Raw genomic sequence first — 27,246 nt, 5'->3', positions numbered from 1 at the left:
TTTAGTTGAAGGCTCAGTCACACAAGTCAAATATTATTTTATACAAGTCAGTCAAAATAAAATTATATATTTATAATATGCTTATAGAGAGTCTTTAATATTTTTTCATTTTAGAAAAAGTACATTACATGAGAATGACATATTTAAAACCCAATTTAAAAGGATTAATTCAATTATTTTTGGAAGTGTGAGAAACCTAATAAGAGAATCCGAATTGATAATAATTTAATATAAATTTAATAGATATTGACTGACTTGATCTAAATAAATATGTATTTTTAGAGTTATAATAGGTGGGGTATATATATTTTCAAACCCAACAAAAAACCACTCCAACGTAACATGATATGTTAGTGCCTTAGTGGTTACCAATTACCATTAACATCTTTTCTTCTTTTTGTGGAGGTAATCTCAACACACTTAAACCCTAGACTCTCGTGAATTCATGGTTAATCTAGACATTTCTAATTGTTAATTTAATGATTTATTTTCTTATTTTACCTTTATCTACGATGATGTTGATATCAGGAATCTCTCTCTAGTTTACACTCTAGCTGGAGGTAAACGAAAAAAGTCACGTATAAGGATCGTTTAGCAAACTTAAGTTTTTGAATGTTGATGTCTACAAGGCGGGTTCTTGATTATTTGTGTGATGAATGATTCTGCAGTTGATTGCAGTGATTGTGCTGTTGATGCGTCAGTGGTGAATGCTGTAAATGAAGGCATTGAAGCAGCAAGAGAGATTGTTTACCTTCGAAAGCCTTGGGTTATGATCAGTTTTAATGATGATGAAGATCTTCACTTTCATAAAGCTGGTACACGCTCCCTTTTCTAATTTAGCTTAACTTCCTGACTAAAAAATCGCAATTAATTAACTAAAAGATCGTATAAATTTAACTGATTAGTTGTGGTCATTTTTAGGATTTCCATACGATGTTATGGGGACACTTGACTCTCGCGTGGAAACTGGGATTGAATTCTGTTTATTCTAGTCTTATTTTGAATCATGTGATTTATTAGTTGATGTATTATTAACCACCATTAACTTAGTCTTAAGAGATTCTTCATTGAATAGTACAAACTTTCCTATTGTTCCAAATCCAAGCTGATAGACAGCCGTCACAGCCGCTTTCCAGTGTGAGTTTGTGGCCGCATCTTTATAATCTTATTTGAATGTGAAATTGGCCTTAGATAAAGGGCAATCTAGGTTTAAGTTGTCGACCCAAGAGATGGATAATTAATGACCATGTAAGGAGCATGAGCTCTGTGCCTTCATCTGATTGTGATGCCAAGTTCAGTGCTTTTATTAACAGAATTTCATCCCGAGTGTCCAGTGGGCTATAGAGATACGTACAAGTGGTATGATTTCAAGACAGTTAAACAGTATACAAAGCAAATCCAATAGTATCTATCATATGGATCGGGAGCTAGTAAACCAGCTGGCTGTCGTATTGAGTTCTAGGTGATTATTAATGCGTACAGGCTAGCTTGCCTTGTGCTGGAGATTCAACTATATCTTCGATGAACACAATGACGGAACCTTGTCTGGCATGCCTCAATTAATGCAGGTGTTCCCTACGTATTTCCATCCATTAAATATGTTTCAAATATCATCATCGTAAACCATAAATAGCCTCTGATAACCCTTATGATTGAAGTTGGATGGCCATCCCATGAGTGGAGATATTGGCCAAGGTGCCACAAGGGGATCAATTGCATTCGCTCTTTGTTTGGCTGCTGTGAAAGATAAGACTCGTTGTCCACACAGATCCACTTTGCTGTGCATTTTTGACAACCGTTCATAGTTTATTTTGCACCTTTCCGCTTCCCACTCAATCATACAAGTAAAGTTCGTATTTCACCTTTATATGATGTAGGTTTGTTGCAATTGGCTTGTGACACAAATTCTCACCCGGTTGAAGAGTTGAAAAGGGAAGGGCTTTTCCAAACAACACTAGTTTCCAGTAATTTTTTTACCTAGTTCTCTTGTCCTGTAATCTAATCACCCTTAATTGTTTCTCAATTTTACTTGAACCTTTTCTTCTTCAGAGAATTCAAAGGATAGGAAATTAATGTCTACTCTACCTGCTTCATCACATGCTTTGGAAGGTGGAATGGCTTACAGCGGCAATGCACGCAAGGTCAGTATTTATTTTCTTCTAGTATCGCTGCCATTTTTAAAACTATTACGTTTGAATTTTGATTAATAAAATGTTTATATCTCAGTAACTTCAGATTGTTGGAATGGTCTTGAGCAATCACAGCATGGTCTTGCTCGTATATAGGATTATCCAGGGCATCTCTTGTAAGCACTTGCAATAGCCCTTGATATGGTTGGAACTGTCAAAATTTATGATCCCGGTCTATAGGATTACTGAAGCTTCCTGGACTGCGAATTCACATTTCCAGCAACTTGATAAGTTTATATATGTGGTTTTGCAGCCTGTGGTTGTGGTTCTGCTATATTGCCTGGGTCTAGAGTAAAGGTATAGACAACTCAATCCAGCCATGATATATAAACCAGACTTGGTATATAGTAATCGATGCCGCCCGTATTCCTTGAATCTTGAAAACAAAAGGAATGATTAGATACCTTACACTGTCACTGGGACAACGTTGCAGTCCATATAGTGTTGCTGATAAAATGTTAATTAATTGAATAGCCATTTTGACCATTTTGTAAACCTGAACTATCCTTTTGAATTCAAATAGTTGATCGTGCATCCTGATATTCCACGGCCTGATAATCAATCCTGCGACATCGAGCCTTTCAACTTTGTAAAAGGATATGTTTTCCACTTGAATTGATGGTTACTCAAACCCTTTTCAGATTGACTTGCAGATATAAAAAGAAAACAAGACTTGGACTTTTGTGTGAGTCAATATTCAACTTTGTCTACAAGCTTCTTAGTGCTGAAATCTCCATGTTAGAATATTTTTTTTCTAAAATCACCTCCTAACATTTTAGAATTGTGTTAATTGCATCTTTCTGTCAAATATCATTGAAGAAACTAACGGAAAGCATTTTTTTTTTTAGTAAAATAAGTTCCGAAGTCCAAATCCTCTGTTTAAGGTTTAATAGTTTCCAAATAAAGATGAGTTGATACATGATGTGTAAATTAATTGCTTGCACGCAATCTGACTTGGTTTCAGGGAAAAAAATCGAATCCTTTTGCACTAGTTTATTGAGGCACACGAGTGTAATTTTAGAGTATGTTTGATATTTTGTTAGTAATCTTGGCTTGAAAATCTATTCAAAAAGTATTTTTTTATTTTTTAAAATTTATTTTTAACACTGTTAAATTCAAAAAAAAATTAAATTTTTTTTTGAAATACATAAATAATTTTAAAATTTTAATAGTGATTCCTGCAACAGTCAAAAGGCAACTGTGAAGGATATTTTCACACATAAATCATAACTCGGACCAAATTTGACATTCATGACCTCTGAATTAGTATACTTCTAACGCTTTTTGGAAGTCAAATGTCAACCTCGACCATCACAGGCTACATGCGCATTTCTTTCCTTTGTTTATTTTTTTATTTTTTTCTTAAGAATTTACCTATGCATGTTGGAACAAGTAAAGCCGCCTTAAACAATTCGTTTCGTGCAGGATCCGATCTGTGAGGGGGGAAAAACACTATTTATTAATGGCCCATTCTTGGAAAAAAAAGAGAGAAAAAGTTGCAGTTTATTTCTCTTCTTATCGTCCAAAAACTTGATTTAAAAATAAAATCAAAGTACTCGAAAGGAGGTGGGGCGGCAGAAGAGTGTTTGTTGATCAAGTATCAAGCCCTTGCTATCAGCCTATATATTACCAGTTAATTAATAAAACTGTATAACTATATATTTAAATTATTTTTTATTCGATACATACAAACTCAGGAAAAAAAAAAAAAAGAACAGAGCAGGTTCAAATAGGAAAAATCTTGGGAAAATGAAGACTGATGCGGATGTAGAGGTTTGAAGCAAAGGCTTTGTTGCTTTCACCAAGCTCTTCGCTTTTGTAAAGGTACTTGTTTCACAGCCACCATACTCGGATTTGATCCTTGTGTTTGGAGTTATTATACTGCTGACTGGATTTTACAGTATGACCTGGACATCAACAGATACTCTGCGCTGGATTTTGTCGTCCTTTTATTTTCCCTGCAAATTCTCAGTCTCCTCGGCATGCTTTGTACGCTACTTCAATGGTGCATGATGTGCACGATGCGCCGGGGACTAAAAAAAACGTCAAGGTCAATTTTGAGGGGTTGTCTTATATGACTTAAATATAAAACATGCAGGGGTGCGTGCATCCAGGAAAGGTTCGACGGAGTGGGTTTTGCGGTGCTGATGCGGTCGCACAGCCAAAACGTTTTTTATCACGGTCAACTTTTCGCCATCAGCCGTCGGAAAAAAAAATTCCATGGAAATGCTCTTGCGTACATTAATATAAATGCAAGGAAAAGAGATATTTCCAATAAACTAAATTTATACATATTAAAAAATGGAATTCACGTGATTAAATTGAAAGAATACTTAAAACATGCTAGTAAATAAACAAGTCTACACAATGTTTTATTGATGGTTGAGTGTAAGAATGCAAATACTAGCTCAGCTTATTAACCGTGTCCTAAGGTGAACATAATCTTAAGAAAAACTATAAATAAGATATTTTATTATTATTATTATTTATGTATATTTAATAAATGATGTCTTTGATAATCTCTGTTTTATACTCAGGTTTTTTTTGTTAAGTGGAGATAATTTTTATTTTATAAATATAATTGATAAATATATCTTATTTATTATTAGAGCTTTTTATTAAATGGAAATTTTGAATCGTTATTCAAACTCTTAACTTAAACTGTAAACCAGCTTTGGCTTTGTAATTTATAGTTACTGATCATAAATTACGGCCGTTCTAGAATCTTGGATGAACAATTGCTTATATAAATAACTGCCTAACCATGTTTCAAGTGTCACTCATTTATAAACACCATCTATATGTCTAATGATAAAAACTTATAATTAAGAAGTTTGCTTTTCCTGTGGTTTCAGGTTCGAGTCATGTGGTTGCTAATATAATGACCACTAGAGATTTACATGGTCGCTAACTTCAGGATTCGTGGGATTAGTCGAGGTACACGCAAGCTAGCCAGACATCCACGTTAAAAAACTAGCCAGACATCCACGTTAAAAATTGTCAAAATTGTCACTCGTTTATTTACTTTCACCGTTTAAATATTTATTGTCTGCTCTACCACTTGTACGTAATTAATAGACTCTTCATCGTTACAGACACAACTCACTTTGTCTGTCAAGCATTCCATGCTCCCATTTCACGTTTCTTTTCACAAGGAAGCATGGTGACTTCTACTTTCTAAATCGATAGATGATTATTTAGCAGGAAAAGTCTGTTCAAATATAATTAATCTTTATAAATAAGTTTATTATAAATTGATGTGCAGTGAGTCAAGCGAGTGATAATTACATAAATTACAGTTTTTATTTGTAGTTTTTTTTATATTTTAGCTGTTCGTATATTCTTTATTTAATACCAGTTCCGATATTTTTATTAAATTAAGGTGTTACTTTAGCCGATTAACTGGATTTAAGCTTGATTTATGTTTGGTAACGGTTCAGAGGCTAGCTATATTGTGAATTAGTACTGTGATTATAAAAAAATTGTTCAGTTAATATGTATGGTTAAAATTTAATTTATAATAAAGATAATTAGATACGTCGAATAGTGAGATTAACTCTTTATATCAAATATATATTCAATATCTAACATATAGATTATAGTATGATTTGTACAGAATTTTCAAAGAAAGGCTGCAGAATCTCTCTCTCTCTCTCTCTCTCTCTCTCTCTCTATATATATATATATATATAAAGACAGCTTTCCAGCTTCTGGCGTCAAAAATATGATAACCACACGCTACAAGCAGCAGCGTTTGGCGCGATACGGCACCCTAGCTAATCTATATGATCATCAAGAGTGGGGCCATTCATGAATTGGCATTAAACAGCATGAAAACAATAGGGCTGCTTCTAAAACAGGACAAAATTATTTTTTTTTAAATGTGTTTAAAGTGAAATTCAATAACTGGATACTTACCGTTGTGTTGGGAATAGCAGAGGCTCATTCAACTACAAGCTGTCTTCTTCTCTAAAAAACCAGAAACGTGGCCCGTGACTGTTTATTTATCAATCATTAATTTCAAAATAAGTTTTTGTAAATAGTTTTTATTACCGATATTCTACAATTCGACACCTCGATTTGATTGCAGGTTATATGATTCATTATAGTGGGCAGAGGCAAGGGCTGGAGAGTGGTGCAGACTTGCAGTCGTCGCTTCTTCTCAGAGTTCAACACGAAACTTTTAATTTAATGAATTTTTTAAAAGAAAATTCTTGTTTTTTTACAAAATGGCGTATTCAAAACTTGCAAGTTAGTCACGACCCTCTGTAGTTTGAATAATTTAAATACAAGAAAAACTTTTCTACATCAACAAGATTTCTGACTCTGCCTCCAATTCTATTTAGTTTTTAATTCCAATTGTTTCTAAAAACTACTTTCAAAACATTTACATGTTTATTTATTATTGTAAAAGATGGTAAGCTTCAAACACCTTCAAGTGTAAGAAAAATCTTATTTGGCTTTCATTATTGTTTTGGGAGAAATACACTTTTTAAAAATTATATAAAAAAAATACTATATTATTTGTTTATTATGTCAAATTTTATCATTAATCTTTTAATTGCTATATATTTTGTTTAGAATTGTTTTTTTTTTGTTTGTTTTAATTTTACTTGTTTGAATTTGAGTTAATTTGATTTTTAGATCTACTTTAGTCTTCATTCTTTTTATTATTATTTGTTTTTCTCTTGTTCTTTTCTTAATTGATTTTTTTGTATTTATTGGATTTGATCCCCATTGTTTTTATTAATATTTATTTCATTTGAAATAATTTATGAAATTAATTTTTTTTAACTCATCATCTTTTAACTTTTTTATCTATTAGATTTTGTTCATATTTTTTTTTGTTATTTATTTTATTTTAAATAATTTATGAAATTTAAGGGTTTTTTTTATTTTATCATCTTTCAACCTTTTTATCTATTAAATTTGGTTTTTTTTATTTTAACAAATTTGAAAAAAAATATTAATAGTTCTTTGTAAAATGTTTATGAAATAAAAGGTATTTTTTAACTCATTTTTAATGGCATTATTAAACAACAACAAAATTATTAATTTTCTAAAAAAATTATTTTCCACCTAAACAAATAAGATGAGAAGGGAAACTACGTGTCCTGTTATACTTTAGTCTTTACTTCAACCATGCACTCGTCCAAGCTTCACATAAATTTCTATCTTGAAAGTAACAAATACAAGCTACCGTGTTATATTAAGATTTTGGTTGTTTTTTGCTTTTAAAAAGTGTTTTTTTAAAATAATTTTATTATTTGATTTAAAATAAATATTTTTGGAATTTTTTAATCTTTTTAATAAATCAATGTTAAAAAATAATTTTAAATTTTTAAAAAATATTATTTTAATATATTTTTAAATGAAAATAATTTAAAAATAACAACTATAGTAACTAAATAACTATAGCTTTTAGGATTTTAAGATGAGATGAGGCGGTGAGCATTCATACGTGAATTGATATTAAGAGCATATATCAACTATATCGTCAATATTTTACCATTTTAACATAGTTTGATAAAAGTATTGAGAAAATAATATGAGATAAAAAAATATTTGAAAAATTATACAGATTCAACATGACCGTGATTCTGAATGTTATGAATAATAATTGTTCAATTAAGAAATCAAAAGAAAAATTTAATAACATGTATAAAAATCAACATAAAATTCTATGAAGATTTAATGGTCAATAAATAAGATTCAATATTTAATGATCGAGAAATAAAAAAATAGATAAGTTGATATAGTGCGAGAGAGAAATGAGAGAAGAAATAAAGAATAGGTTGCTGAAGCTCAATTTTTATATACCCGATACTGTTAAAAAGATTTCAACGAGACAATTATAATTGCACAATAAAAAACCATCAAACAAGGTCGTAATTGGTTAGTAGTTTTGCATAAAGTTAATCAAATCCTAAAATACCTTAATCTAAGCTTTACTTATTTAAAACCTGATTAAAATAATGGGTCAACCGGTTAGGCAAACTAGCTTCATAAACAATGCTTCCAACTATATGAACCTATTTTGTACAAGAAAAAATATTCAGATTATTTTTAAAGTTCCAACAAAAAAGGCATTGGTTAATAATGATACCACAACGACAACCTCGCGTAATCAATGGATCTTATTTGTTTTAGTTGATAAAATGGTTTGGCATTGTACAAGCAACTCGCAGTTGATTTTCACCTACGCAAGAAATGAGAGAAATTAAAAAACCTTCCAATGAAAAAATAAAAAAATGAAAAGCCCGGGGAGGATATAAAAAGAGGCTAAAAAAACCCACGTTCCTCGAGCATTACTACCATCTGAACCAATTAACTGTTTTTGCTCAAATCAAGTCATCGACTTTCGATCTACCCATGATCGAGTCCGTTCGTGCACTTCTTTTCCCAGGATATGGCAAATCCTGGTGGCTGATGAGTAAGTTTGTTTTTGTATTTTAAAAGTATTATTAAAAAAATTTGATTTTTTTTTTCCAAATTATTTTAATATGTTTATATTAAAAATAAAAAATATTATTTTAAAATATTTTAAAAAATAATCGATACTATAATATTATTAATCGAGCTTTAAATAAACTTTAATTGAAAAGAGGAAAAAGATATTTAATTTTAATAAAAAAATTGCACTGAGTTGACCAAATATTCAAACTCGAGGGACTACACCACGAATAATTTAACTGTATTAGAATAAGAAACTGTTGCAGAGGAGCCCAACCCTTCTTCCAAGTCAAGCTACCTCATTTCATGTTAGATAGTTGAATCTACCTAACCAACTACCTACCCCTCTCTCTCTACCTCCCCCTCTCTCAGAGCATTCAACAAAGGCAAACTAAAAATCTAAAAAAATAACAACATTTCGTTTTTTACAAACACGAAAAGAAAATTAATGTTTAGCAGCGCATAAACAAGTCGTAGGTGGATGACATGGTCTGTGAGCTAACCAAGCACCATCTAGCAGATAAAATACCGCCACGTGACCCATCTTACCATTCCTCCTCTACTTCCCCTATATATAATCGCCCCCCCTCCCCCTCCATTTCCTGTAATAATCCACTTCATTAACATTCCCCTCTCCTTTTCTTCAAATCGAGGCCAGAACATAAAAAGAAACAGGAGTTGCAAAGTCCAATTCTGGTTAGTTAGATCCCACTTTTTAACTAGGAGTACAGTCTAAACAAAATACTCCTGGTATCCTTCTCAGATCCGCTTTTCTTTCTATTCCGATTCCATTTCGTGTTTCTTGCTCTTGTCCGTTATTATTATTTTTTTCTTATTAAATTACAACCGTTCCTCGTTGACATCGAAAATGCGTTTTAATCCTTCGTTCTGTTTTTCTTTCTTCTTCAGCTAATAAACCACTTGAAAGATTTATTTATTTATATAAATTCGTGTCGTTTGGAAAAAAAGAGATCCAAAAGTGTTGTTTGGCAACTGAAGAGATTTTGTAAACGACATTTCGTTTTGATATTTTTTCTCTCATCTGTTAAGGATCTGTTTGTTAGGTAGGTGTGGTTTGGTGGGTGTTTGTTTTAAAGTTAGGTGCGATGGCGTTTGTCTGGTTACTTGTTTAACGTTAGATCTGCATTTGGTAAAACATGGATTTACCGCTTGTTCACATATATTTTTTTTTTGTAATTAATCACACTACTAAGCGTGCAATTAAAAACATTTTGCTTCATTTTGTTATTATTGTTTTTATAAACTGAGGGATTTTTCTTGTTTGATGACAGGCCAGTTTGAGTTTTGTACAATATGGCGACAGGACAACTCTTCTCTCGAACAACACAAGCTCTGTTTTACAATTATAAGCAGCTGCCTATTCAACGCATGCTTGATTTTGATTTTCTTTGTGGTATGTTTTTTTTTTTTTTGGATTCGTTTTTATCGAGAAAGGAAGAAATGTTATTGAATTGAATATATTTTTTTTGGATTATTGAGTTTGCTGTTATGTGATATTCAATAATTAATTAATTTATTGATGTGTTTATAGGGAGGGAATTACCGTCTGTAGCTGGAATCATTAACCCTGGTGCTGAGGGATTTCAGAAACTCTTTTTCGGTCAAGAGGAAATAGCAATCCCTGTGCATTCGACGTATGATTTTCTTTTCTTCTCTCTCTGTTTTCTATTCCTTTCACTTGTTTTGTTTCTGATTATACGAGTCATTAAATGATTTCTGTACCCAGTTATCGATCTTGGGAGGGTTCATTAGTTATGTTGCAAAAGCAATCAATTTGGTTTGATTTGCTGAGGTTGAGTGTTTTATGATACCAAATCACGATCTGTATCAAGATTACATTTAACTCTTATGATACTCTGCCTTCTGGTGTGCTGGTTCATTAGAACATCAACTCCTTGATGATGAGGCTCCGGTCTACTCAAATGTGATTGGATTATGAGTTGTTGGATGTGGATCATGTGCTGGTTTTGTTTCTAGTTTTACTAGTCACTTTGTGATTCAAGTACCGATTTTGGAATGGTTACTAGTTGTGGTTTGAAAAAAGTCCATTTAATTTGTTGTGATACTAGATCACGATTGTTATTGAGATTACACTTAATTCGTATGACCTTTTTCTCTCCCGTATGTTTGTTCATTACACTAACCATTAAATGTACTTGTATTTTTCTGAGGTTTAGTTTCCCACTTTTGTTTTATCGTCTTTCTTTGCAGTATTGAGGCAGCTTGTGCTGCTCATCCAACTGCTGATGTGTTTATCAACTTCGCATCATTCAGAAGGTCTGTATTTGTTTGCTTGGTAGTATCAAAGATTGCATGTTTTTGTTTGAACTGTGTAATAATCATCTGTAAACTTGTTTGCAGTGCGGCTGCTTCATCCATGTCTGCTCTGAAGCAGCCAACCGTTCGAGTTGTGGCTATTATAGCTGAGGGTGTTCCTGAGGCAGACGCCAAACAATTGATTGCATATGCTCGGGCTAACAATAAGGCAAGGGCAATGATGCAATGCTATTTGAATTGCAATGAACGAAAAGTTTAAATGGCACAGTATCTTTGGGTCCCTGAGTATTCATTACCCGGTTGACTTAAGTTTTTGCTAATTTAGCGCTGCTGGTGTTTCAGGTTGTCATTGGTCCAGCTACTGTTGGAGGCATTCAAGCTGGAGCATTCAAGATAGGCGATACTGCTGGAACAATCGATAACATAATTGCTTGCAAGCTGTACCGGCCTGGATCTGTTGGATTTGTCTCCAAATCAGTATGCATTCATTCCATTGCTCCTCTTTCTTTTCTGACATGTTTATCAATTAAACCTGAGGTCTCATTTGGTCACTATACATGTATGACATGGAATTTATCATCAATGAAAGAGCTGTTATACCAGAAATGGAAGGAATGACATTCTAATTGGTCTAGACTTGCTATCGCTCTCCTCTAACTCACCATTGCTGTATGTTAAGGGTTCTGATAATAATGCATCTTTTCCAATGCAGGGTGGTATGTCTAATGAACTATACAATAGCATTGCCCGTGTAACCGATGGAATTTATGAAGGTAATTACACATGCTAACTACTTTTTTGGGTTTGTTTTTATGACTTCCCTTATGCAGGCAGATTTCAATTGGAATTAAATCAGCATTATTTTTGTAAATCTTTTAGGTATTGCAATCGGAGGGGATGTGTTCCCAGGATCTACTCTTTCTGATCATGTCCTGAGGTTTAACAACATCCCACAGGTATATTATTGTTCCCACGTATTTTACATTTAATCAAGAGCATGTGCTTTTTGTTTCTCTCTTGCTGACAAATCTGGCAATACATCAAGTGCCAAATTTGTATACATGCTCATTCATAAAGTTAATGTCTGTAATTTGTACTGTTTAATGGTAGATTTGTAATCATGCTATTTTGCCACTGCAACTCTCTGCTGTGACCATTTACTGATTTTGGCAATCTACACTTTAAACTGCTGCATATTATCATATTTGAGGCCTTTTCATGTATTTTTGTGCCTTCTCCAATTTTATTTTCTGATCTTACGCAGGTTAAAATGATAGTTGTACTTGGGGAACTTGGTGGAAGAGACGAGTATTCTCTTGTTGAAGCCCTAAAACAGGGAAAGGTAAGCAAACCAGTGGTTGCTTGGGTCAGTGGAACTTGCGCGCGACTCTTTAAGTCAGAAGTGCAATTTGGTCATGCTGTAAGTGGTTGCCCAACTTTATCACACTTATCTGTTTTAAATCACAGCTGCCATTGCAGTACAAGAGGCATATTCTGAATCTCCCTTGTGACATTGTAAACTAGGGTGCTAAAAGTGGTGGTGAGATGGAGTCTGCTCAAGCAAAAAATCAAGCACTGAAAGATGCTGGAGCTGTTGTTCCCACTTCATATGAAGCTTTTGAGACTGCAATTAAGGAAACATTTGAGAAACTGGTTAGTCTATATATGCTATAAACTTTTTCCCTTGAGTAACTCTCTAAACTTGGATAAATTAAAAGAGAAACTTTCCAAACCAGAAAAGAGACACTCAAGTTTCCCACAGGTGCTTGACCTGCTTTGAGAATTTTATTTGGTGATTTGCTTCTAGGTTGAAGAGGGGAAGATATCATCTGTTAAGGAGTTTACGCCTCCACAAATCCCAGAAGATCTTAACATTGCAATCAAGAGTGGAAAAGTTCGGGCACCAACTCATATTATTTCTACCATCTCTGATGACAGAGGTACTTTTACCTATGCATCCCGAGTTATTGTTATGGTGCGAGTTGGTTTAAATGTCTAATAATGTACTCTTAACCCAACTTTGCAGGTGAGGAACCATGCTATGCTGGCGTGCCAATGTCTTCCATTGTTGAACAGGGTTATGGCGTGGGTGATGTCATCTCTCTTTTATGGTTCAAGCGCAGCCTTCCACGTTACTGTACCCATTTTATTGAGGTAAGTTTCTCATAATTAATTGTATGACCCTTATTTACACTTTTAACTATTACGCTGAGCTTTAAGTTCTATGTTGCACTTGCCTTTTTTTCCTTTTGTTTTCATAGAATGACATTCATTTAGAAGCAATTTTTGGTCCAGCTTCTTTTTAACTGATACATATGAACTCAATCAGATATGCATCATGTTGTGTGCTGACCATGGTCCCTGTGTCTCTGGTGCTCACAACACTATAGTAACTGCAAGGGCAGGAAAGGACCTAGTTTCCAGCCTTGTCTCAGGTACACAATGGGCATGGGATGATTTATTTTCGTTTCTTTGGTGAAATTCTCTACACTATAATTGATGGTAAGGGTTTTTGAGATAACATTACCAGAAAGAATACTGAATCATGATCTTCTGAGACAGGTTTGCTCACAATTGGTCCCCGATTTGGTGGTGCCATTGATGATGCTGCTCGGTACTTTAAGGATGCATATGACAGGGTAAGGCGTAATAAATTTTGCTTGTACATTTGAAATTGGCCTCCCATATTTCTGATAGTTTGTAGAGACTTAGATTAATTTGTGTGCCATTTCTTGTCAGGGTCTAACACCCTATGAGTTTGTTGAAAGCATGAAAAAGAAGGGAATACGAGTTCCTGGTATTGGGCACAGGTGAGAGTTTTCTAGAATTGCACGCAGCTTAAATGCTTTCATTGGCTTCCATTGCTAATATGAATGATGGAAATTCTTGTTTACTTTTTTGGAGAAGGATCAAGAGAGGGGACAACAGGGATAAAAGAGTGGAGCTTCTACAGCTGTTCGCTCGCACGCATTTCCCTTCTGTGAAGTATATGGAGTATGCTGTTCAAGTTGAAACTTACACTCTCTCAAAGGCCAATAACTTGGTCCTTAACGTCGATGGCGCGATTGGGTCCCTTTTCTTGGATCTCCTTGCAGGCAGTGGAATGTTTACTAAACAAGAGATTGATGAGATTGTTGGGATTGGTTATTTGAATGGGCTCTTTGTGTTGGCGCGTTCCATTGGTTTGATTGGGTAAGTTGGATTCCCCTTCAAAATTTCCTTATCGCATCCCTTTGGACTTTCTTATGCTTCTCATTAGGTTACATCAAACCCTTGATATTGACACATTGGCAGTGAGATCACCGACATGATTAACTCTTTCATTAATATGCTTCTAAAAGCTGAACTCCTTGTAGTCCCATCATAGAATTGGCTGGTTGTATGGCTGCTCGATGGATATGACTTACTTAGGACAAAAGAGCGCATAGTGTAATGTGTTGAGGGTGTCTGGCTATACTAGCAAATGCCTGGCTTATGTAAAATAAGGTTCAGTGGTGGGTAAAAGGACCTTGTAAGGATGAGTGGCATGGACCAGCATGTACTACTGCAAATTTGCGTCACTACATGCTACATAATGTTGCATCTGACCCTACAAGTATTTGTTGTTTCAGGCACACCTTTGACCAGAAGAGATTGAAACAGCCTCTATACCGTCACCCATGGGAGGATGTTCTCTACTCCAAGTGAGAGAATAACAGGTAGCAGGTGCAGCTCTCACGTGCTCTACACAAGCCTTTTGTTTTTCAAATTTCTTGAGTCTCTGCTGAAATGTCTGTTCAGTTGTTAGATTAGTGTTGAGCTGCGGCGAGGTCAAGCGTTCCATTGTGTTTGGAAGTTATAAGTAGCCTTTTATCATTTATTAAACAGATGTTGCTATAAGATGCTAGTTTCAGATTTCAAGAAGGAATAACTATGTTGCTGTGATGTATGGGTAAAGAACATTAACCATCACCCAAATGTAAGAGAATTTGTCCTTTCTTGGTATTCCCTTTGGATTTTTGGTCACATTCTCCTGTTGTGGATGCTAATAAAGTAAATGAAATAAGGTTTTTTTTTTTTTTCATAGCTAGAGCTATGAGAGTTTTGTTATAATTATTCTTGTTTTCCGCATCCCTAACGATACTGAATTATTACGAGAAACTATCACACATCAGACAATGTTGGTCCAGTCCACGTGAAGAACTCGGTCCGTGTTATAATTTCACATCTTTATGTTCATCGAAGATGCTCATCAAAGGTGCTTAGCTATCTTTCAAAGGATGTATATTTTTGTGTCAGCATTACGATGCAGGTAGTCAATTCTGGCTTTCAAAATAAAAACCCCCATCACCGCGGAAACGATGGGTGCGTTGTTACACGAAACAAAAGACAAGACAGGTTATGGAATAATATAGTATCTCTCACGTGGACGAGATGGTCATGAGAGGAATAAATCACATGGGCATTGTACTTGGTTGTCCCCTGCCCTTCCTCATAGAACAGAAAAAAAACAGTTTTGGTGTCGGAAACCTTGTCCTGCTCTCTTGCCTTATTTTGTAGAGTTTGTTGTGCACGTTGTTAGGATGGACGTGATGTGCGGGGGAAAAAAAAAACAGAAGCAAGCAAAGAAAGAGAAGCCAAGAATCATAGTAGGAAGAAGAGAGAATTTAATTAGATGTGTAATAGTGTGATACTTATGTTAAATCAATAAAAGTTGCGACACAAATTGAAAAAAAAAAAAACAAGTAACATAGTTCTAAAATATCCAATTATTAAACTCAACTCATCAATATAAATAAAAATAAAAATAAAAATAATAAAATAGATTTAAATAATCCCGGTCTCCTAATTAAAAAGTAACAGGCCGGGCATATATTTGAATAATTTGCTGTGGGGATATAATGTCCCCACCGGTACCACTTCTCTGCATTTGGTCCCGGAATAAAACCAACAACATAAAACATTTGAAGACATTTTGTCTTGAGAAAAAAAGGTGAAGCTAATTGCCAGTCAGGACGATCATGATCTCTTTTAGAGAATGCTCTCAGATGTGCGTGTGTCGCAAGCAACTGTATATAGGTGTCTTGATAAATGATGAGTGTTTAAGGTGTAAGGGCCCTGAGGGGTAGTGAGATAATATTATAGACTCGAAAATAAATCGTGGAAGAATCGCTTACTGTTTAATTACAGACATCTACTCGTTTGACAGCGTGTAGTATTATTTATTTTTTAAAATATTTTTTATTTAGAAATATATTAAAATAATATTTTTTATTCTTAAAATTTTTTAAAAATTGAAATGTAAAAAGAAAGTAAGTGTAATAAATAAGATAGAACTCGGAGATCGCGTCGAAGATTAAGGACCTGGTTTGGGGATCCTTGACCTTGTACTTGCCTGCTTGGGATGAAGAAACATGCTTTGGAAGAAGATTTGTTAACTAATCGTGTTTAAGAATATGTTTTGTTCTCGCGTCAGTCATCCTAATAAATTAATATATTCTCTTCTGGTTTTAGCTTCTTGAGTACTCTGTCTGCCTGACAGGAACTAATTTTTTAGAGGACACGGCTGTCACGTGGGATGTGTGTTCAGAGATGTGTTTTTTTTTTAGGTTGTAGCTTTATTATATGAATTTGCTTCTCTTAAAAAATTGGAGATTTATTTTTGGTAGGTGAGAGTGTGTTGAAAAAAAAAAACCTTGCTTAGAAATTGCTTTGAAAAGGGTGTAGAGGTCTCAAAACATTATTTTTGATACATTTTAAATTATCTTAAATAATTTTAAAATAAATCTGTCAAGATCACTAATAAAATCTAAAAATATAAAAATGATAATTTCCAATTGAAAATCTTTTTGTTTTCCATGCACATGATCTTTATTTATATTTTAAATGTCAACAATAAGTTGATTAGTATGTTGCGAGAAATAATAATATAGGGAAGCATATCGAGTTGACTAGTTGGTTACATTAAATTAAAATTTAATTAAAGAATAATAAATTTCTAAGTGTTTTACTATAGTTATGTCATAGTGCATGCTCTCGAATTCTACTTTGTACTTCAATGGTGGATTCTCTTTAAATATTTGTGAGAATTAAAGGTTTTGATTGGATTTTACTTGATCAAAGACCAATTATATAAGATATAGTTTGAATCTGTAGCATGAATATATAATTAAAAGAAAAGTAGTTAAATAGAGAACTTGAAAAAAATAACTAGGCTTATCTAAAATTTGCGTGAGAAAAATACATTCTAGTCTATATATTATTCATTGACTTTATTTTTAGTCTCTTTAGTTTTAGAATTTTAAGTTTTAGTTTATTTTACTTGTGTTCTAGGCGAGGAGAGAGAAAGCAATTAAAAAACAAGGAGTTGAGAATAGGTGGCAAGGTAACCATGTCATGGCAATAAAAAAGACAATAATGATATAAAACATTTTTTATTCAACGCGAGGATTGTTGTTAAGATGATTTTATCTTTTGTATTGTTGAAAAAAATAGATCGATGTTCGAGATTTTTTTCTATTAATTCAGGTTAATTTTGTGTTTTTTTACAGATTAAATGATGATTTTAAAATTATAAATAGGTCTATAGAGTTTTTTATTGTGTTTTTTAATCCTTTTTAAATAAAACTAGTTGAAAATTAGATTTTTAAGTTAATTAAATCAGAACCTGACTTTTTATCATCTTATACAAAAGTACTAGTAATTATTTAATTGATCATTATATATAAATTTATTATGCATGATATTTTAAGTTTGAGATCATGAATATTATATTATACATTTTTTTTTCAGATTGCATGCAGAATAACGAGACATGATGTTTAACATGTTTTCCTAATTAAAACTTACTTTATATAACATACTAAGTTTTTATATTAAAAAAACAATATTCATTGGAAGAAATTATTTAAAAAAAGATATGTATACTTTTTAATTTATCTTATTAAATACATGTATTTGTATTTAATTTTTAATGTTGTTGACTCATGCTGTTTGGAATTGTAGTGATAATTATTTTTCAAAGGACTTCTAATTTGAAAATATATTAAAATAATAATATTTTTTATTTTTAAATTTTTTTTATGAAAATAACATATCAAAACCATCTAAAATTATAAAAAAATTAATCTAAAATAAAAAAAATATTTTTTAAAAAACAACAAAATCTAAATTTGTTAGCACAGGCTAAAGAAGCAAGAAAAAGACAATACAAGCCTGCAACAAAAATATTTGGGGGAGTTTGGTTTGGAGGCGTGGTTGACTTTTTTTTATGGAATCCATATGAAAAACATATATTTTTTGCTTCTGTGAGGCGTTGCTTATGCTTTAAAAGGGTATATCATTAAAAAAAAAAACACCACATCTCTAAGCCAAATACACACAAAATATCTTGGTGTGGCAACTTCCCAAAACCCACTCTTCTATTGTCCACCAATCAAGTGGTCCTCTATTGGCATCCCTCTCCTCTTCCCTTTAATGAAGCTCTCTTTTAAATTTTATTTTTTAAAAAATATAATTTTTTAATTTTTTTAAATCATTTTAATTTGTTAATTTCAAAAATAATTTAAAAAAATAAAAAAAATTATTTTAATACATTTATAAAAAAAAACACTTTAAACTACAACTAATAATACAATCTTAAACAGACCCTCAACTCTTAATGCCCGCAATTAAAACAATTTCATCACGCGCACACGCGCAATAATACAAAATACATTACAATATATAAAAAGGCAAAAGACAATGAAACTTTTTCGTCAATTTTCTTTTCGGGATTTAATGGTCTCCGTATCTCGAGACCGGACGTCGGGACTAAATTCCTGCTATTGTATAGCCTTAAACAAGGGTGTGTGCAGTGCTCCTACTTAATTTTCTATTCAAACATTTTCTTTCCCTCAAATCCAAACTCTCTTCTCCTGCCAATCCACACACACAAGATCAAAAAGACCAGACCAGGCATTCTTTGTTTTGATCTCCTTCCCATTTCTCTGTAACCCAACACAAGATCTTAGTAACCCATGTGAGGTTTTCCTTCCCCCTTGTCTCTGTTTTGTTGTTGTTTTTTGTTTTCCTTGTCACTCTCCTGTCCACCGCTAAATATACTAGGTTAAACCAAAAGCAAGGAAAATAATTGAAAAAAAAAAGGAATGGCATCACAATCACAAAGACAAAGCAACCAGCGGCAGCACCAGAATCAAGCGGCGCAGTCTTCTGGTACCAGTAACATGAGGCAACATCATCACGCCACAGAATCAGTAAGCAAAGCAATTGCACAATACACTGTCGATGCACAACTCCATGCAGTTTTTGAACAATCTGGCGGGTCTGGTAAGTCGTTTGATTATTCACAGTCAGTTAGAACTACTAGTCAGTCAGTACCCGAGGAACAAATCACTGCTTATTTATCAAAAATCCAAAGGGGTGGTCATATCCAGCCATTTGGGTGCATGATTGCTGTAGATGAAGGGTCGTTTAGGGTCATTGCATATAGCGAAAATGCCAAAGAAATGCTTGGTTTAACTCCACAGTCAGTCCCTTCTCTAGATAAACAGGAAATTCTCTCTGATGGGACTGATGTAAGGACTCTTTTTAGGCCTTCGAGCTCCGCTATGCTTGAAAAAGCATTTGGTGCAAGGGAAATAACTTTGTTGAATCCAATTTGGATCCATTCCAAGAATTCCGGGAAGCCTTTTTACGCAATTTTGCATAGGATTGATGTTGGTATTGTTATTGATTTAGAGCCTGCTAGGACTGAAGACCCTGCTTTATCCATAGCAGGGGCTGTACAGTCTCAGAAATTAGCAGTTCGTTCGATTTCACAATTACAATCACTTCCTGGTGGGGATATTAAGTTATTGTGTGATACTGTAGTGGAGAGTGTCAGAGAGCTTACCGGGTATGATAGAGTTATGGTTTATAAGTTTCATGAAGATGAGCATGGTGAGGTTGTGGCTGAGAATAAAAGGGCTGATTTGGAACCTTATATTGGTTTGCATTATCCTTCTACGGATATACCACAAGCTTCAAGGTTTTTGTTCAAGCAGAATAGGGTTAGGATGATTGTGGATTGCCATGCTACACCTGTCCGTGTTATCCAGGATGAGGCGCTTATGCAGCCTTTATGCTTGGTTGGTTCAACTCTTCGAGCTCCTCATGGTTGTCATGCTCAGTATATGGCGAATATGGGGTCAATTGCTTCATTGGCCATGGCTGTTATTATTAATGGAAATGAGGAAGAAGCTATTGGTGGGAGGAATTCAACGAGGCTTTGGGGTTTGGTTGTTTGCCATCACACTTCTGCTAGGTGTATTCCATTTCCGCTTCGTTATGCATGTGAGTTTTTAATGCAGGCTTTTGGACTTCAATTGAACATGGAATTGCAGTTAGCGTCACAGTTGTCAGAGAAACATGTCTTGAGGACTCAGACTCTCTTGTGTGATATGCTTCTCCGTGACTCTCCTACTGGCATTGTCACTCAAAGTCCCAGTATCATGGATCTTGTGAAGTGTGACGGGGCAGCTCTTTATTACCAAGGACAGTATTATCCATTGGGCGTGACCCCAACCGAAGCCCAAATAAAAGATATTGTGGAGTGGTTGTTGGCCCTTCACGGAGACTCAACTGGTTTAAGCACAGACAGTTTAGCTGATGCTGGGTATCCTGGGGCAGCCTCACTTGGCAATGCAGTTTGTGGAATGGCTGTTGCTTATATTACTAAGAGAGATTTTCTTTTCTGGTTTCGGTCTCACACTGCAAAGGAGATCAAATGGGGTGGTGCGAAGCATCACCCAGAGGACAAGGATGATGGGCAGAGGATGCATCCACGTTCTTCATTCAAGGCATTTTTGGAGGTGGTGAAGAGCCGGAGTTTACTGTGGGAGAATGCAGAAATGGATGCCATTCATTCTTTGCAGCTTATTTTGCGAGACTCATTTAGGGACGTTGAAGCAACCAATTCTAAGGCAGTTGTACATGCCCAGCTCGAGGATACAGAATTGCAAGGGATGGATGAGCTCAGTTCGGTCGCAAGAGAAATGGTGAGACTAATAGAGACTGCAACTGCTCCGATATTTGCTGTAGATGTTGATGGCTGCATAAATGGGTGGAATGCAAAGGTCGCTGAGTTGACTGGGCTCTCAGTTGACAAGGCCATGGGGAAGTCTTTGGTTCACGATCTTGTTTATAAGGAATATGAAGAAACAGTTGACAAACTCCTTCATCGTGCTTTAAGAGGTACCTGCTTTATATCTCACATATTTAAGTTGTTTATCAAGTAAGATTGTCATCTCATGGCAATGAACTTTTTTTCTAAAGTTGCATCTGAGCATGCAGTCCCCTTTAATAGAAATAAATCTTGGAAAACGTATATGGGTTTTGCAAAAAACTGGAATTAAAAAAGTTGATAAATGGAAATGTAAAAGAAGGTCAAACTCAAATCCTGGAAATAATTCTAATAGAAACTTTCATCAAACTAAGAATACAATTGGCTCACTCATAAGTTTTACATGAAGTACATTGTAATAGTTTCATCTGCATGGGATACCTGACTAGTCTTCTGATCAAATGACTTGAATGAAGTAACGTGTATAATTGCTTCTCTTGAATGCTCTCTGTTGACAAAGACAAAATGAAGTGCTGATGCATCAAAGGCTGTGGCAATGCACAATTTATTCAAAATTAGCAATAAATAAAAAGGAAATTAAGGGTTTTGGGCTTTTAAGAGGAATCAGCTAGTCAGGAATTTGAATACTGCAATGGAGAAGAATATATTCTACAGACATCATTCACTAGGATCTTGGGTGCCTCATCTTGGGCAAAATCCAGTAGACATTCGCCATTAAGAAGAGCCTAGAGGCTGAAGCATTTCTCATCGAACTTTCTTTGAAAGTGGATTACTGCAGTCTTGTGTATGACTTGACCATTGAGATGAGTCCATTTTATAACTAGCAGCTTAGAAGCAAAGCCCTAGCTTCCCTGTTATTGTAAGACTCTTAAGGACTGAGAGGCTGCTGACGATATAGCTCTGTGTTCATAAGATCCAGCCTTCAAGTAAATCTCTAGGTCCCTGAATGTTGAGGTAGCTCCAAGGACTGAGTCTCTACAGCCCTAAAGAAACTGCTGATCCAGTTACTATAATTTCCAGGGAACAAACTTGCACTCAACACCTCTCTTGTAAGAAAATAGTTGTTCACACATGCTTTAAACTCTAAAAGTTAGTGAAGAGATCAGTTCCCTCTTCCAAGTACTTTGTAACTGTTGGGTGGATCCAAACAGAACATGTTCGAAACGACTCCTTTAATCATGTTTCAAGCATGTGATGGGCCTCCATAATATGTGCTTATTGCTTACATTACCTTTATCTATGCATTTTTTTAGGTGTCAAAGAGAGTATAACCTAGAACATTGTATGCTATATCGCTACAATAACACAGTTTTGATTACAAAAAAAAAGAACAGAAAAGATAATGCTCACGCAATGGTTTGAAATAGAAATTTGATAGATGCCTCATCCTACAGTGCTAATATGGACAGTGTATGTGATCATTCTTAGCAGCACTTTAACATAACAGTAAGACAAGCTTTGATGTAGTTTTGAGGAACTGAAACACAGCAACATAAAACAAGGCCACTTATTGTGGTTTGATATTCTATTAATTTTTTATAATCTATTGCTTCAATTATGTTTAACTGATGCAGGTGAGGAGGATAAGAACGTGGAGATAAAATTGAGGACATTTGGCTCTGAACACCAAAAAAAGGCCCTTTTTGTGGTGGTAAATGCTTGTTCTAGCAAGGATTACATGAATAATATAGTTGGAGTCTGCTTTGTCGGTCAGGATGTTACAGGTCAAAAGGTGGTAATGGACAAATATGTCCATATACAAGGTGATTATAAGGCTATTGTACACAGCCCCAATCCTTTGATCCCTCCTATATTTGCTTCAGATGAAAACACATGTTGCTTGGAGTGGAACACTGCCATGGAAAAATTCACGGGGTGGTCCCGGGGGGAAGTTATTGGGAAGATGTTGGTTGGGGAGGTTTTTGGCAGTTGCTGTCAGCTCAAGGGTTCAGATGCACTGACAAAATTCATGATTGCTCTGCACAATGCAATTGGAGGGCAAGATACAGACAAGCTACCATTTTCATTTTTTGACCGGAATGGAAAGTATGTGCAAGCTCTCTTGACAGCGAACAAGAGGGTAAATATGGAGGGAGAGATTGTTGGAGCCTTCTGCTTCTTGCAGATTGCAAGTAATGAGTTGCAGCAAGCTTTGAAAGTCCAGAGACAGCAGGAAAAGAAGTGCTCTGCAAGGATGAAAGAGTTGGCTTACATCTGCCAGGAAATAAGGAATCCTTTAAGCGGTCTACGCTTTACCAACTCGCTTTTGGAGAACACGGACTTGACTGAAGATCAAAAGCAGTTTCTTGAGACTAGTGCTGCTTGTGAAAAGCAGATATTGAAGATCACTCGAGATGTTGATCTTGAGAGCATCGAAAATGGGTTAGTTTTCCTCTAACAAATTATCAAAACTTAATATTGATGGTCAGGTGATTATTTATGCTTTGGTACTATTTTTTGAGAAATGTCTGTTAGTTGAGAAATACTACTTTAAAGGTATGGACATAATCATTTTGGCACTAGGTGAATGTCTTTCTCATGCAGTTTCATTCCCTTGAGTTCATTTGGAGATTTTTTATGTCTCTTCTACACATTTCCTGATTATGAACCAACTAAGACTTTAAATTCTTGACTCGGATGTTACTATACTGATCTGCTTTTAGTAATCGACACTATTGACTTGACCACCTGTGGATGCCAAGGCGGTAAACAATATGAGTTTCTTTTCTGTAATTCCATTTTAAGTCTTTTTAGTAATCCCAGGTGATAGCTTTGCTTTTGACAACATCTATAAGGAACAAGATGTAGGGACACAAATCATTTCGTAAATCCATTGCTCACAAATGCTGAATTACATTTTGATCCATAACTTTTTATGACTGTGTGATTAGGTCCAAAAACAACTAAAAAATAAAACTCTCCTTTTATAACCCTTTTGCCCCTGAAGTCTTGATGCATCAACTTAATTTTACAACATAGATAAGCAATGCATAATACTGCAGTTCACTTTTTGATAGACCTTAGAAAAAAAATTAATTAATCTGTAAAGAAAATAGATACAACCAATCAATAAAACTATAAGAATTAGATCATCCAATCCAAATATCACGAATTAGAAAGTAAAAGGCGGAGAAAACTCAAGATCTACAATTAGAGAAACTAAAAAATCTTTTAATGGTTTCATTAGAGAGGAGATGTCAAAAAATTGGATCCTCTTGCTATTGATAGTTGAATGTATATGAAAAGATTAAGTTACCAACAAAATTACAAGGAAAACTCATATTTTTAATTAAATAATTTGGATGGATTCATGTGATTATAATTTCATATTTGAAATTGAATTTCTCAAGTAAGATGAAATCGGTCATGTTACTCATTGATAAATTGGAAAAAAGCATAGCAGACAAGGTAAGGTGCGCTGATATTATTTCAAGTATATAAGTTGACTCGATATTTTAAAGAACACTGTTTAGGTATTGTTGTTACTGTGAAAGAAGAGTGCAAATGTTAGAAAGATTATCAATATAAAGAAGCCAAGAATTTTATCAAATGATAGAAAAACTGGATGAAACTAAAGCGATAAAGAATTATTACTAGGATAAATAACACTATCATGTAAAATTCATGAAATTCAATTAGAAACAAAAGATATTATCTTTGACAACATTGAAAAATGTAATAGACTTGAGAAACAATTTCAATCTATGATAATTAATCATATCATGTGAGTTTGATTATTAGTTAAAAAATTGGTTATTTTTGCTTATATTGATAAATTGAGAAAATTTAAGGATCAATATGGATTCTAGCATCAAATCCAAGGACAAATGAAATTACTAGAAGAAGACAAAAATAACAATCTAATGGTTGCAATTCAATTTATTGTAAAAGTGTGTTATACACGTGTGACATGGTATCATGGTCGTACATATGATTTTCTTTTAAATTAATTATTGTGCATTCAAGTGCATTTTATTTTATTTCTCATCTCAACCTCTAGCAGACATATCCTAACGAGAGGGTGTCTCCATTTGCTTTTGAATAAGTTTACTGGAGCTTGAGAAGGCTGAATTCTTATTCGGGAGTGTCATAAATGCTGTTGTTAGCCAAGCAATGCTATTGCTGAGGGAAAGAAATCTGCAATTGCTTCGTGATATTCCAGAAGAAATAAAAACGCTGGTGGTTTATGGTGATCAGGCAAGAATTCAACAAGTACTGGCTGATTTCTTGTTGAATATGGTGCGTTATGCTCCATCTTCAGCAGGTTGGGTAGAGATTCATGTTTGTCCAACACTGAAGCAAATCTCTGATGGACACACTCTCGTGCATATGGAGTTCAAGTATGCTCTCCTCAACTCTTTTGCATGTTGTTGATAACATTATCTATATTGATAAAAGGAAAATCCAAAAAATTGATGATGATAGTTACCTGTGTTCCTTTTTCCTTCTCTATTTTCTTTTAAACCCCTTTTTTGTGGTATTCTAATAGCTGCAGTAATGTTATCCTGGAGTTTCATTATAAATGCCATCTCCTTATTCTATTATTTTCTTCTGTGAAACTGTGATGGTTTCTACAATTTTTTCTTTAGCTCAGTCTTTTTGTATCTTGTTTGTTCTTCCCCACTCCTCATGATTGGTTGCACATCCTAATAATCTGGTCTCCAAGTTGTATAGAATTCAATTTTTAGATTTGATCTGCCATAACCATGCTTCTCACCATGCACAGAGCTATAGTTGTAGAATTTTGACATCTAAACTGGTTGCTTCCTCGAATTTGTAGAATATTGGTTGTATGAACAAGGATGGTTGATGATGCTGTAATAGAGAGTTATCTGTGCTAACTGTTTGTTGTTTAAATGATAATGTGGTTTATATGAAGTCCAATTCATGCTTCTTCATTTTATGCTTCTTCTGTTCATCGTATCATATAGACCAAGGAAATATAGATGATAGTTGTTAATCACATTGCAATTTGCTCCTCCCCCTCTTCAATGCGCTTTGGTACTAAATTAACTAATATTATTTATTATCATTTTTCTTGAAGGATTGTTTGCCCTGGTGAAGGTCTTCCTCCTGAATTAGTTCAAGACATGTTCCATAGTAGTAGATGGGTTACTCAAGAGGGCCTAGGGCTCAGCATGTGCAGGAAGATTTTAAAGCTAATGAATGGTGAGGTCCAATATATTAGAGAGTCAGAAAGATGCTATTTCTTAGTTATCCTCGAAGTACCCATGCCTAATAGTGTGAGAGGTATAACTGTAAAAAGTGCTGCAGACTAGGATGCTTGGTCTGTAACGTCTATTAAAGAGCTTTCTCAATTGCAAACTGATACTTGTTCTGCTGCGGCCGAGGGGGTGGTTCCAAAATCCAGGTACAAGGTGCATGTGCCAGTGCGGGCCACCTAATTTGGCAAATTTATCCTGCAAACAGAACTGTTTTGCTCTATCCATTGAGAATATGGTATATGCTTCTTTATCAACACGAGTCCAAATCAACAACCTACACATGTGAGGTAGCTTCTTGATTTCTAGCCTCTTAATTTGAGGATATCATCAATGTAGATAGCCAGGTTATAATGCTGTGGTTTGCTGTCGTTGTTATAAATAAAAAAGCATCAAAAGGATGCCATTAGATTTTAGCAGAGGCTTCCACAATAAAGGCCCTCCAAGTATGGATACATTCGACTGCTGCAAGTATATATCTGTATGTAACGTAGCTTCCGAAATCCCTAGATAACTGTAACATGTTTGTCTTTACGAGGTTACTCCAGCGAGAGCCAGTCAAATAATTTATCATTTTCTCAAGTTTAATAAGTCAAATGTCCTGCTCTAGCATGTAGTTTCAGGATTTGTATTTTGTCTTTCCTGTTACCCCTTGATTGAGGATTTTGGACTGCGTAAGTTTGGACCACTTGTTTTATAGCTTGGTTGGTCTTTCATTGTACGGAACGGTCACATGTATGCCCAAGAGTGTGCTCGGATGCGTGCTGCTCGCATGCTTTGCAGGTGGGTTTGTGCATAAATTTCTTCGTGTACAACTAGCGTAAGTTTAGACACTTCATTATTTTATTAGTGATACCATATGCATGAATGTGGGTACATTTAATAACTTACTTTTTCTTGAATTAATCACCCAGTGACCCCAAAGACGAACTCAAATTCTTGTCCCCTCTGCCTACAGGGTCATGGGTACATTAAATTACTC

General features: G+C 34.5%; 2 protein-coding genes across 6 annotated transcripts; both read left to right on the top strand.

Moving 5' to 3' along the window:
* Positions 1 to 9,081: 9,081 nt before the first annotated feature.
* LOC7485903 (ATP-citrate synthase beta chain protein 2) lies at positions 9,082 to 15,001 on the top strand. 3 transcript variants are annotated; one of them, XM_024607190.2, is made up of 17 exons: positions 9,082 to 9,392; positions 9,935 to 10,056; positions 10,195 to 10,297; positions 10,875 to 10,940; positions 11,025 to 11,148; positions 11,283 to 11,417; positions 11,653 to 11,713; positions 11,820 to 11,896; positions 12,205 to 12,360; positions 12,465 to 12,593; positions 12,748 to 12,880; positions 12,967 to 13,094; positions 13,270 to 13,375; positions 13,503 to 13,579; positions 13,680 to 13,750; positions 13,848 to 14,132; positions 14,552 to 15,001. In XM_024607190.2, the coding sequence occupies exons 2-17, from the start codon at positions 9,957 to 9,959 to the stop codon at positions 14,625 to 14,627; spliced, it is 1,827 nt and encodes a 608-aa protein (XP_024462958.1). In that variant the 5' UTR covers positions 9,082 to 9,392; positions 9,935 to 9,956; the 3' UTR covers positions 14,628 to 15,001. The 3 variants fall into 3 exon arrangements, with proteins under 3 accessions (XP_024462958.1, XP_002312331.1, XP_024462959.1); XM_002312295.4 differs by having other exon boundaries at positions 9,083 to 9,338; XM_024607191.2 differs by lacking the exon at positions 9,082 to 9,392 and adding an exon at positions 9,456 to 9,706.
* A 3,682-nt stretch (positions 15,002 to 18,683) lies between these two features.
* Positions 18,684 to 26,855, top strand: LOC7485902 (phytochrome B). Of its 3 annotated transcripts, XM_024607123.2 has the most exons (4): positions 18,687 to 21,152; positions 22,617 to 23,424; positions 25,089 to 25,382; positions 26,087 to 26,855. In XM_024607123.2, exons 1-4 carry the CDS (start codon positions 19,067 to 19,069, stop codon positions 26,319 to 26,321), a joined length of 3,423 nt encoding a protein of 1,140 aa, XP_024462891.2. In that variant the 5' UTR covers positions 18,687 to 19,066; the 3' UTR covers positions 26,322 to 26,855. The 3 variants fall into 3 exon arrangements, with proteins under 3 accessions (XP_024462893.2, XP_024462892.2, XP_024462891.2); XM_024607125.2 differs by lacking the exon at positions 26,087 to 26,855 and having other exon boundaries at positions 18,684 to 21,152; positions 25,046 to 25,256; XM_024607124.2 differs by lacking the exon at positions 26,087 to 26,855 and having other exon boundaries at positions 18,684 to 21,152; positions 25,043 to 25,256.
* Positions 26,856 to 27,246: the final 391 nt, after the last annotated feature.

The sequence above is a fragment of the Populus trichocarpa genome, chromosome 8, assembly GCF_000002775.5.
Source record: "Populus trichocarpa isolate Nisqually-1 chromosome 8, P.trichocarpa_v4.1, whole genome shotgun sequence".
Taxonomy (NCBI): domain Eukaryota; kingdom Viridiplantae; phylum Streptophyta; class Magnoliopsida; order Malpighiales; family Salicaceae; genus Populus; species Populus trichocarpa.
The sequence above is the reverse complement of the archived record's forward strand: the minus strand, read 5'-3'. Positions and strand labels throughout refer to the sequence as shown.